General features: G+C 36.5%; 1 protein-coding gene across 1 annotated transcript in view; it reads right to left on the reverse strand.

Annotated features, from left to right (window-relative positions):
- CSMD3 (CUB and Sushi multiple domains 3) overlaps positions 1-12,294 on the reverse strand; it is a gene marked incomplete at its 5' end in the record, with an annotated part of 553,604 nt that overhangs the window by 409,973 nt on the left and 131,337 nt on the right. The window contains one exon of the mRNA XM_081116493.1: positions 10,988-11,195. Within this exon, the coding sequence (XP_080972619.1) occupies positions 10,988-11,195 (208 nt within the window). The remainder of the gene's footprint in view (positions 1-10,987; positions 11,196-12,294) is intronic.

A 12,294-nucleotide genomic window follows, 5' to 3' on the forward strand; every position in this document is an offset into this window, starting at 1 on the left:
TAAACATTTTTCCTTTTTTAGAAGTAATTCAAATGTTTTAATCAGTGTAACAAAATTTCCCTTTATTTTAATTAGCAAGGAATATGAGCAGAAAATAAAAGTCAAAAGAAAAAACATATCTGCATCCCATAGTGACAATAGAGATTAGAATTCAGATTTCAATTTTTACCCTTTCAGCTTGTACTTCAGAAGCAGAACATCCTTCCTCCATCACGCTTCCAGTCCAACTAACCTTGTCATTGCTGTGAGTCAGTAAGTTATCTGTTCAAAGCATATCCCTCCATTCATGGGTATTCACTTGAAAACCATATTGATTTAAAACAGAAATTACATTTTCTATTAAAGTAGCATGCTCAATGTTTAATATATTATTTGTTTTCTTTATTTCAGATTTATATTTAATTTGCTGATAAAATTGCAACTCAATCCATGTCAGGCTCACTACTTATACACTTGGTTTCCTTTGAAAATTAAAATACTAACCTAGGAAACAAGCATACTGCTCAGGGACACAATCTTATCAGTCTGGTTGTTAGCTACCTGCTGTTCTCAATAAATCAGTCTGCAAACTACTGAGCCATATCACAGCATTTTCACCTCTCTATTTGTTGGAAACAACTGCCTACAGACCAAACGCTTTTCCCCTGAGTTTGTTCAGTTGAAGATATCCTACTTGCTTTAGTGTAGTTTATGTTTATAGATTTTTATAGCTAACTCTCAATAAATGTAATATTAGAATAACTATGAATTGAAAATCATATATTAATAGGCTAAGTGCTGGTATGCTTTGCAATATATTAAAGGAGTTCTCTAAATTCATTCTTTAAATCATAGTATTCATTTTAACTACAATTGGAAGAGGCTTATTAAATCAAAATATTTTTAAATAATTTCAATAATTTTATATTATACCACTTGCTTTGACGTCATCTTCAGTCATTGTTAAGTAGCTTAAGTACTTAACTTTAAATAGTTCTGATTGGTGGATTAAATTAAAAATAAATGTATAAATACAATTAATAAGCATCAGTAATGCCCCATTTTTGTCCATTTTGTTAAAAGATACATACAAATTGTTGGGGTTTTTTGCTTTATCTAATGTCTAAATCACTTAACATGTTTACAGAGCAAGTAACCTACGAGTAAATAATAACAAACAAGTTAGAGGAAACCTGGGATTCTTTAAAAAGACATGTTTTTTATAATTGATTTATCTAAGCTCACTTCATTCTCCAAAGCATTTCATACTCTCATCAATAATATAATGGGATAAAACTAAGCTATTAAGAAATCACAGAGGGTAATTAATGGAAGAGCAAGAGGAAGCCAACCAGTGGTGAGCTGGAGCTTCCCGGGACCAGCGGGGGAGGCTAATTCTATGGGTCTCCACACACTCCATGCTCAGTGATAGCAAGTTAGTGGCTTGGGCCATGGAACTGAAACATGCTACAAATTAGGCCAATTTTTCCCTTTATTTTGGGAGAGGGAGTTTGGCAGCACATCACTGAAGCTATCCCACCTCTGCAAATATCTACTAGAAAACACTGTTTTGACTCCATTACAGAGACAAAATGCTGCTCCGTATGACAAAAGTATGCAGCATATAGATAGCATGCTAAAACAGTACCAGCCCGTGAGCTACAAATACACAAACTGCTCCTAAGAAAACAGAGTGATCTAATGTTATCGATAATTTCTAAGAACAAAAGTGTATTAAGTTGACTAAAATTATAGAAGACAATTATAGGTTAGATGACAGAGAACATATCTAAAACCCTTCTGAAATGAAGAAATGAGGATTTTCTAAAGTCTCTCAATGTATAATGCTAGTTGAATAAGTTATTAGTTCAGTTAACTGCCAGAATACTCAATTATCGGGAAATGATTGGTCAATATTATTCAGACAAGCAGCAATATGTGCTTATCCCTGGTTCATCTTAGTGTCAACTATGTCCTTAGTACATCCTTTCATACAAAAGACTAAACACAGGGCTATCGATATTAATGATTCACAATAAAGACAGAATAATATAGAATTGACTGAAATTGTAGAATATAGTTTTAGGAAGAATGCCCCCAGTCTTTAAAGTTGAAGTGCTGAAATTTATATAGTTTAAAGCCTTAAAACACACAAAATATTTCTTAGTTGGACGCATTATTAGCAGGCAAAATGGACACTAAAATATTTCTAAATTGACAGAAAAGTTTATGGTAGAAAGAAAATCTCAGAAATTATCTAATTTAGTTTGATGCTTTTCTAATATACTGCAAAATATTTCTCATTTCCTTTTTCTTCTAACTTCAGCACTCAGGAAAGCAGGGTGGTGTTAGCTGACGAATGATGTGCTGATGGTTTGAAAGCGTTCATATGTCCCTTTAACTTGAAGATGATAAATGGCCTGAGTAAATCTCCCACAGCTCTATCCCAAATTCACTAGGGCAGCCTTTTTCTTCAGTGGTTTAAATGTGCCCTGGTGGTTTAAAACATAATTGCACTTCTCTAGACACCTAATTGATTATAAGAGACTGACTTAGCTGCACTGATGCAATTTCATTACTTTAATCATTGTTCAGTGAGGTGTCCCAAAATTGAAACAAACTGTTGGTGTAAAAATCTCATTTCTAGGAAAAAGACAAAAAAAAGTGCTGTCTAAAATTAGTTTATTTGTTTAGAAAAATGCCAACTTTACAGAAGTGGAAAGTTTGGGGTGAAAGTAAGAGAATCTTTATGGATAAGGTTTATTTAGTGAATGTAATCTGCACTGTCAAGTAACAAAAGGACATATGTGTACAACTGGAAATAATAATATGGCTAAAATGCGCTGTCATTCAAAGCAGGCTCATGCGGAGCAATTCTGTGTACAACTCCACATTCCCATGAGGTGGCCATTAACATTGTGCTCATGTTAGAGAAGAGGGAAATAAAGTAGAGAAAGTTTAAGTAAGTTGTCCGAGGGCAATAGCTAAAAAGGGGTGGAGCTGGGATTCATGGCATGATTGTTTGGTTTCAGTGGTCTTGACCATCAAATTATTAACAAAATAAAAATCAAAATATGAATAATTTCAGTGGCAACACCATTTCCTGCTTACTATGCATGACACTCTGATAAACACGTTTTTATACAGTATCTTATCTAATCCATACAACAAACCTTCTCCTCTCCATATTTTTACTTGGCCCATAGGTAAGGAATCACTTCCCCTAACTTCTGTACTAGTTCACTAGGGTGCCCATCACAAAAATACCACACTGGATGACTTGAACAAAATAAATTTATTTTCTCACAGTTCCATAGGGTGGAAGCCAACGTCGAGGTGTTGGCAGCACTGGCTCCTTCCTAGGGGTGTGAAGAAAAATCTGTTCCTTGCCTCTGCCCTAGCTTCCAGTGGCTTCCTGAGAATTTGGTGTTCCTTGGCATGGAAAGGCATCAGGCCAATCTCTGCCTTCACGTTCACATGGCATGCTGCCTAGGTGCATGTCTGTGCCCAAATTACCCCTTTTTATAAGGACACAGTCATGAGGGATGAAGGTCTACCTTAATGACCTCATTTTAACTTGATCATGCAAAGACTCTATTTCCAAATAATTTCACATTCACAGGCTCTGGCGTTTAGGGCTTCAACACATGAATTTGGAGGGGATACAATTCAACCCATAACGCATGTCTTGCTCTGCCTCCCACTTATTTTTAGTTCTCTTGCACAAGAGAAATATTACTAATGTGACTGGTGAGACCCAGAGCCATTTATTGGGCCATTTCTCAACATTTGGTAAGGTTACTGACTTAAAGGTCCAAAACCAGCCTTCATACCCTCCCCACCTATCTCCGAGCGGCACACGCATCTGGACCTTAGGATTAGGCCACTGTCAACTTTGTATGGCTTGCTAGAAAAGTCACTGACATTCTTCTGCACAATAGCGATTTCATATTGTAGAAGCACAATCAGGAATCAGGCCTTTTAGAACTAAGCCTCTTGTGCTGGAAAAACTCTCTATTAGACCTGAAAGCATCTGGGTCCTTCCCAATTTAATAAAATAGCATAACTGATGTTCTCTTTGACTATTAATGATCCCGCTATTGATGGCTTTGTGACTGGCAAATCCAGAAGTGAAAAAATGTGAATAGAATAATTCTAGCAAGAAAACCTGCCCCCAAACATGGACAGGTATGATGTGGGCCTCAATATATATGCTATTTTATAGATAAGGAAACAGTAACTTGGGAGTTAAGCAACTTAATCAAGGTTTCATGCAAACAAAAGAATAAACAGATAAAAAAGAGTAGAGAAAGCAAAGGAGATTTCTGATATATATTTACTTCCTTCCTGGCACAGGACAAAATAAAATAAATTTTATTAAGTTCCCTAATTCACTTTAAAATGTGCTTAATTTTATGCTGTAGAACAAGCTATTAAACTTGGCATGCACTTACAATGAAATGACACCTAGTAGTTTAGAGTATATATATATATATGCCTAATTTATTTCAGGAAGCCCTCTTATCTTACAGTGCAGGAAATGGCAAACAGAGCACACCTCTGGGTGCCCACTGCGGGAGCTTGGAACAACACACCCTTCTCTGTTTCAGCCCCCACTCACTCCTGGTGCTATCCCTGTCTTTTTTTGTTTAGAATTTGAACTAAAAATATCTAACATTTTAAATTGCATGAGTGTAAACTAACATATATTGAGAGTTAATTTAAAGCAAATTAAACATTTCTTAAATCGGTTAGAATTCTGTTTGGCTTGTGGATACAAAAATCGACTGAGAGTAGCCCTAATAAGTAGGAATGCATTTTCTTATATAGCAAGGTTCCCAGAGGTGGGCAGCACTGGGTTGATAAATTGCTTAAGGTGCCTCAGAGGACTGCATCACTAACACCCCCTGCTCCCCTGCCCTTCTTGAGCACTTGGAAGACTGCACTTTGCTGCCCTCTTGCAGCTAGGCAAGGCCTGGGACTAGTTCAGGCCAACAAACTGAGGGCAGAAGTCGGGTGTTACTTTCAAGCTAAGGCAGTTAAAAGCCCTTTCCTGACACTTTCGATCTCACTTCTTCCCTCCCTTGCCTTAGAAGCCCTGTGCTGTAACTGCACAGACAAGATAGTAACAGACTAAATTCCCCGAGCTACTGTTTAAAAGACAGTTACGCTAGAGCAGAGATTTTCAACTGGTGTGCCCCAGGAATTTTTAAAACATGCAATACCTGCCCTGGCCAGTGCGCCTCAATATTAGAGCAAGTTAGAGCACTGACCCATGCATCAAAGGGTCGAGTATTAGATTCCCGGCCAAGGGTATGTTCTCTCTCACATCTACATCCCCCCTCCCCCCCCTTCCACTCTTTCTCTGAAAAGAATGGGAAAAATATCGTGGGGTGAGTATTAACAACAACAACAAAAGATGCAATACCTGACTATTTAGTCAAGGGAACTGACCTTTTTGCCCTTAGATTGTCAAATAAAAAAATAACAACAGCCAACACAACAATAGCTGTCTGGTGTGAATACCCTGTCTTGAACCATAAACATATAGGTCATATAACAGAGTTGCATTTTATTGGTCAGTGCTCCTAATAAGTTTGTGTCTGATTGGTTAATACTTGGTACCAGAAATCCTTATACACAAATATAGGTACCTGACTTTTTTAAGCATCACTTTGTAGCAAAAAGGTGTGTAGTTCCTATTATTAGTATTTTATAAATCAATCAAAATTATACCTACTTTTGTCAAATCAGCAATACACACACACACACACACACACACACACACACACACACACACACATATACTTTTTGCGTACCACAGAATTTTAGTAATTAGTTTATTTTTGTCATGAGATGAAAAGGGTTGAAAATCACTGCCTTAGAGAGATGATACTACAACTGACTTTGCCTGAGTGAGAAATAAACCTTTGTTTAGTAAGCCACTGAAATGTCAGGATTAATTTGTTTCACTCCATAGCCTAGACTCTGGATAATATATAATGATGGCTTTCATCATCAGGCTTGCAGTTAGATAACTGCCACCCTCTCAGCCATCATCACATTTCAGGCCAAAAGGTAGGGGAGGAGAAGGGGAAATAGCCAAAGAAAATCCTAACCAAGGATGCTTTTTCAACTTCTCTCCCAAAAGGCAAAACACAAATTCTATTGACCAAATTCTATTGACCAAAGATATATATATATATCTTTATTGATTTCAGAGAGGGGATGGGAGAGGGAGAGAGAGAGAGAGAAACATCAATGATGAGAGTCATTGATTGGCTGCCTCCTGCACACTCCTTACTAGGGATGGAGCCCGCAACCCTGGCATGTGCCCTGACTAGGAATTGAACCTCGATCTCCTGGATCCTAGGTTGATGCTAAACCACTGAGCCAAACCAGCTGGGCTGGGCTTTTTGCTTTTAATGGAATGAAGAGCACACTATCTTTTATCCAGAGGAGACTTCTTAGCATTCTTGAGACACAACATACTATGTGATCTCTTGGGGATTTTACATTTGGTTGTTTCTGTTGGGAGACACTTAATTTTCTGTCTCATTTCTGTGCCTCTTGTAAGTAGATGCATTGACCTCCTTATTTACAGATTATGGTGTTTTCACAAACAGCCTTGAAATATATAGTGAATATATGCCTCTGAAGCAAAGGGTAGGTTTCCTCATAACTTTGAAGGATATAGCACCTTACTCCAGAGAAACAGGCAGACAATTATTGCACAGTGTAACAGACTCGGGTGTCTTCAGCTCAAGGTTTCTCTATTATAATGGAACCTACTGCACTTGCAACTCTCACTTGGTCTTCTTCATGCCACCCTATAGGAAATGGGGTAAGAGAAACTGACAAACCTGAAGCGCCCCCGGATCTGTGCGAGGATTAATAAAGTGTGCTGGGTATGACCTAGGTAGGTGTCTTATGTCTTCTCCTGCATGTGTGAAAATGTGGCCGGCTAAATTGTTAGCTGACAAGTAGGTTATAATTTGTGGCCCTTTACAGCTCTTAAAGGTGTCCTCCCTGGGGAACATTGGCTAATTTTAGTTCCTACGGTATCCAGTCTTATTTTTTACTTTTTTTTAATTCTCACCTGAGGATATTTTTTTTTATTGATTATAGAGAGAGAGGAAGCAGGAGAGAGAGAGAAAGAAAAAGATTGATATGAGAGAAACGTCAGTGGGTTGCCTCTAGTACTACTGGCCCTGACTGGGGATGGAATCCAAAACCAAGGGGTGTGTCCTGATGTGTAATCAAACCTGCAACCTTTAGGTGTAAGGGACAACACTCCACCCAACTGGGCCACCCAGCCACCTAGTCTTGTCATCCTGATTCATTATAAGCCTTGCTTTAAGGCTTTGCTGAAATGTACTCCCTCTGTGAAGTTTCCTTTAATTCCTTGAGCCAGTTTTTTCCTCCTATGTTGCTCCTGAAATGCTTTATAAGAACACGTCTCATTGAAGTGTTTATTTATAGAAGTTTTCCTTATCAGATTGTGATCTTGCTAAATAGTGTGTCTGGTTTTGACTGCATATCCTGTATACTGCTTGGTATGTAGCAAACACTAAATGACTCTCTCTTAGAAAATAAACTTGATGATAGATTTTCTTACATGTGCTCTCTCACTGTTTCCCTAAAATTGTAGCACATTATTACTTCCATCTTAAGCAAGTTGCCTGTAATTATAATTGTCTTTCTAAAACAGAAAATGCAACAGCTGCACCTACTCCAAAAATGGATCCTTGGAGAATGTAATTAAGTTATTTCAATTTGGAACTGAGTATTACCAAGAGCTATGGGATGTGTAACCTTAAGGCATACCTTTCTATCAGGTTTTTAATGGTATTTCATTTGCAGAAACTTGAATAACTAGGAAATTAGAATGCATTATTTTGCCTTCTCCAATCAGAGGTTTAATAAATGAAATTATGTATCATATAGTCTTACATGTTATAGTTAGAACATTTGGTAGATGACAGAGCTAAGGAGGCCACGGCCATGTGTTTATTATCTTTGTGACACTTCTTATAGCTTTATGTACTTTGTTTTATTGCTGTGGAGTTTGCCTATAACACACAAAAATATCGCACACCTGTGTTTAAGTCACAAACTTAATCTGAAAAGAAAGTCATTATAAATTTCTAACCTCTCCAGGAAAGTCTATTCCAAGGTCACCAATGATTTTCTACAAATTATATTAAATATATTTCCTTCATATATTAAAATTAATAATTTTATACTTGGCAATTACTTTAAGGGATATTTGATGCTTAAATAGTTCAAACACTATGGTAAAATAGTGTTTTCAAACATTTACTGCATCTCACTTCTCATAATTTCACTTTTGATAGCGGCATCCATTTTCAAGGCTGAAATGGCCAGTGTATGGCCAAACGATTGGTGGTGTAGCAAGCCTCGCCTAGAAACAAAACTCAGGCTAGATGAAGTTTTATTTGATGAACATAGGATTGGACATAATTTACCTAAGGATTCATATGAAATACTTTGCATTTATTGTTTTTACACTTTATCTTTATTGATGAAAATATTTCAAATGTCCCTCTTTTTCACCCATTGAACCCTCCACCCTGCACCCCCCACCTAGGCATTCACTGTACTGTTGACTGTGTCCCTGGGTTATGCATATAAGTTCTTATATATGCATATAAATTCTTAGGTTAATCTCTCCCCCCACCACCCACTCCCACCACCTTCCCTCTGAGGTTCATCAGTCTATTCCCTGCTTCTGTGTCTCTGGATCTATTTTGTTCATCGGTTTATTTTGTTCATTAGATTCCACATCTGAGTAAGATCATGTGATACTTGTCTTTCTCTGAATGGCTTATCTTGCTTAGCATAATACTCTCCAGGTCCCACCACGCTGCCTCAAAGGGTAAGGGATCCTTCTTTTTATAGCTGCATAGTATTCCATGGTGTAAATGTCTGAGAAGATGCTTGAAATGATTTCAGTCTCCTTGAACTTGTAGAGACTTGTTTTGTGTCCTAACATGTTGTCTGTTTTTGAGAATGTCCCATGTGCACTTGAGAAGAATGCATATTCTGCAGCTTGGGTGAAATGTTCTGTAAATGTCAGTTAAATCCATCTGATCTAATGTGTCATTTAGAGTCACTGTTTCCTTGCTGATTTGCCTGGAAGGCCTATCCAGTAAAGTCACTGGGTGTTAAAGTCCCCTACTATGACTATATTGCTGTCGATCTCTTCCTTAAAGTCCTCCAGAAGTTTTTTTCCAGCATGTGTGAGTCTTTTGTTCTGAAGTGGGTATCTTGTACACAGCATTTATTTGGGTCATGTTTTCTTATCCATTCAGCTACCCTACCTGAAATTATCACGAGAAGAATTAAAATGATATAACCCTGAGTATTGAGTGCGTAAACGTAGAGGAAAACACAAACAAGCAAAAACCAAAGTGGGTATAGCTAAGCGGCTTATTTTTGTCTTCTCTTAAAAGGTATCTATCTATCTATTAAGACGATAGAAACATTTGGTATTTTTACTGAAGCCTCGCCAACTATGAATACAGTTAAAAACCAAACATTCCCCTGACATCCTCCCACCAGTGGTCCACAAGGCTGCCTGTTCTCCCTCCTCGCAAGTCCCCTTCTCTTGTCTGTGACACCGTGTTCCCTTCGACTTCCTCCTGCCCCTCTCAGTGCACCTCCCCAGTCTCTGACGGGTCACCCTCCTCAGCGGGTTTTATATGTTGCTCCCCACTCCTGTCTTCCCATTTCCTCCTGTCTCTATCTAGCCATCATGACTGACGTCTACTGGCTCGATTACCATCAATAGCAACTGTATATCAGTTATGCTTCTATTCACAGCTCCTGAATCATGCAGACATATAGTTATCTATTAGATGACTTTGACAGAATGTCTAAAAGATATTTTGAACTAAAACAAATTTCAGTATTCATAGCATTCCTACTGCAAAGTTAACCTTCATTCAACATTTTCCAATATGTCTTTAACAACTTGTACAAGTCAGAAAATTATGTTTTATTTGAGCACTATCTCTTCTTTCATCACTCCTCAATCCGCTACAGAGTCCTTTTCACTGTACCTCCTAAATGTCTCTCAATTCGTTCTACTTCTTTATCTCCATCAATACCACTGTAATCCAAGCTACCAAGATGTGTTCTTGGGTTTCAGCAGTCACCTCTTAAGTGGTCTTCCCACAGCTAATCGAGCCCCACTTAAAATCAATCTTTAAGCGTAAGAATAATCATTTGAAAAATTCAGATTTTAGACCTCTTCATGTAATTGTCTTTGATAAAAACACTTGAATAAATTCCCATTGTTCTTATAAAAGCCTTTAAATGGTTTAAAAGGCCCTTTCTAGTCTATTATTTATATATTTTCCTTCACTAATCTCATCATTCTTTACTCAATTACTGATTCATAATCTACTTTACCATTTAATAATATAAGTGCATTTAAATTTTTTAAATAACATAAAAAAACATTTTCTTTTAAAACTATTATATCCTAAGTTTGAGTCTCTAAAGAAAGAAACTATGCTCACTCAGAATGTCCTGTTTAATTTTTGCTTTCAGATAACAGGATATATCAAAGATCTAACCACAAAAATAAAGCCAAATTTCTTCCAAGACTATGCAATTAATTTGAAAGGAACCATTAAATATGGACTGGCATGTTAAAGAACACAACTGTAGATTACATTAGGAACAATTTTAATTTCCTTACACAAGTTTTGATTAAGTCACATTACTTTTCATTAATAGAGTGATAAGGAAATACTGATGGAAAGCTCTATCTTTCAAAATTCCAATCTATTTGACATATCAGTGGCCCGATCTTCTAAAATATCCCTTAGCTCTGACAGCTGCCACTTATAATTTTCCTGTTAACTGTAAGTTCTTTCAAATATTTAAACCTTTAAAGCCCACATATTACTGTTCTTTGATCCCAAGTTTGTCTTAGGTAACAACATCGACGCTAGGTTAATAAAAATTATCTGCTTACCATATTGTAGGTGGCTCAGAACCTTCTATTTCTAAGTAATCATACTTTTCTTCCATTTGGAAATCAGTAAATATGAGTGAAATCGTGTCCCCAGGCTCTGCTACAATGGTCCAAGTGCAATCAGCGTTGTTATGGTATTCATTAGGAAAACTAGGGCTTGATATAATGCCGCTGGATCCTCTCATTGTTCCTCCACACGCATCTTCAGCTGTTAAAAACAAGAATGAGATGCACAGATATAAATCATTAAGAGAAATGCAACTCTTTTAACCCTTTTGAATAAAATAACTGGCTGGATGTTGTGATACCAAGAGCATATTATCTAATAGGGATTAAATAAAATGAAAAGTCCATGAAAAAAATTTAAGCACGTACATAAATATAAACTATATCTTGACAATTTTACAACCATTGGTTGAAACAGCAATAAAAGTAAAAGTCGAAACTCCAATTGATCTCAGGATAATAGAAACAAGATTTTCTTTTCATTGAGCAGCTGATGAAGTGAGTAAAATAAAAGAAACAGCATCCTTAAGGTCTGTGGTGAGAAATCTTTAATCATTTTGTGCATGGTTATGGTAGGGTTGAGCTTTGTCTTTATTTTTGTTTTTTAATGTAGTTAAGTACAAAATCAAGAAATAATATGAGAGAGAATATAATATACTTTTTATCAGTGGCATGATTCAAAAGCTATTGAAAAAATTTGTGGAAATGCAATTAAAATAAAATTACATCATATATCCAGGAAAGTTCAGTTAGAGAGAAATAATAGAGTAATTAATATATTATTGGTAACATATTATTCCCTATGAGTCCATCAATGCAAATATATTTTTCTAGGTATGCATAAGATATACATATATATATTATTATAAATAAATTTCCTACTAACTATATTTTTGGACCTATGGTTTTCATTTTCCAAATGGGGGTCATAAATTCTCCATGAGTCGACTTTTGTGTATAACAGAGTGGTTACATGACCAGCTGTGTTTAGTCTAAAAATATAAGATAAAGCTCCTTGTTTCATAAAGAAATCGAAGCTATAAAATCTGTCTTGTCATAACATTGTTTAGACCAGTCAAGTTAATAAGTTACTAGTTTACTTGTACAATAAATTATTTCAAGATTTATGCTGTTGTCTTGATCCACTCAGAAAATTCTTCCAATTCAAGTCAAATGTTTGCCTCTACAATGACCAGTTATTATTTCATGTAAAGGCTAATACTCTATAAGTTTCATAAATAAAGATGTGCAGCATCCTATTTAATTCTGCAGTGGGTAGGGAATAGTAAAATGCCTTGGTA

Source organism: Miniopterus schreibersii (genome assembly GCF_964146895.1).
Source record: "Miniopterus schreibersii genome assembly, chromosome: 17".
Lineage (NCBI taxonomy): Eukaryota > Metazoa > Chordata > Mammalia > Chiroptera > Miniopteridae > Miniopterus > Miniopterus schreibersii.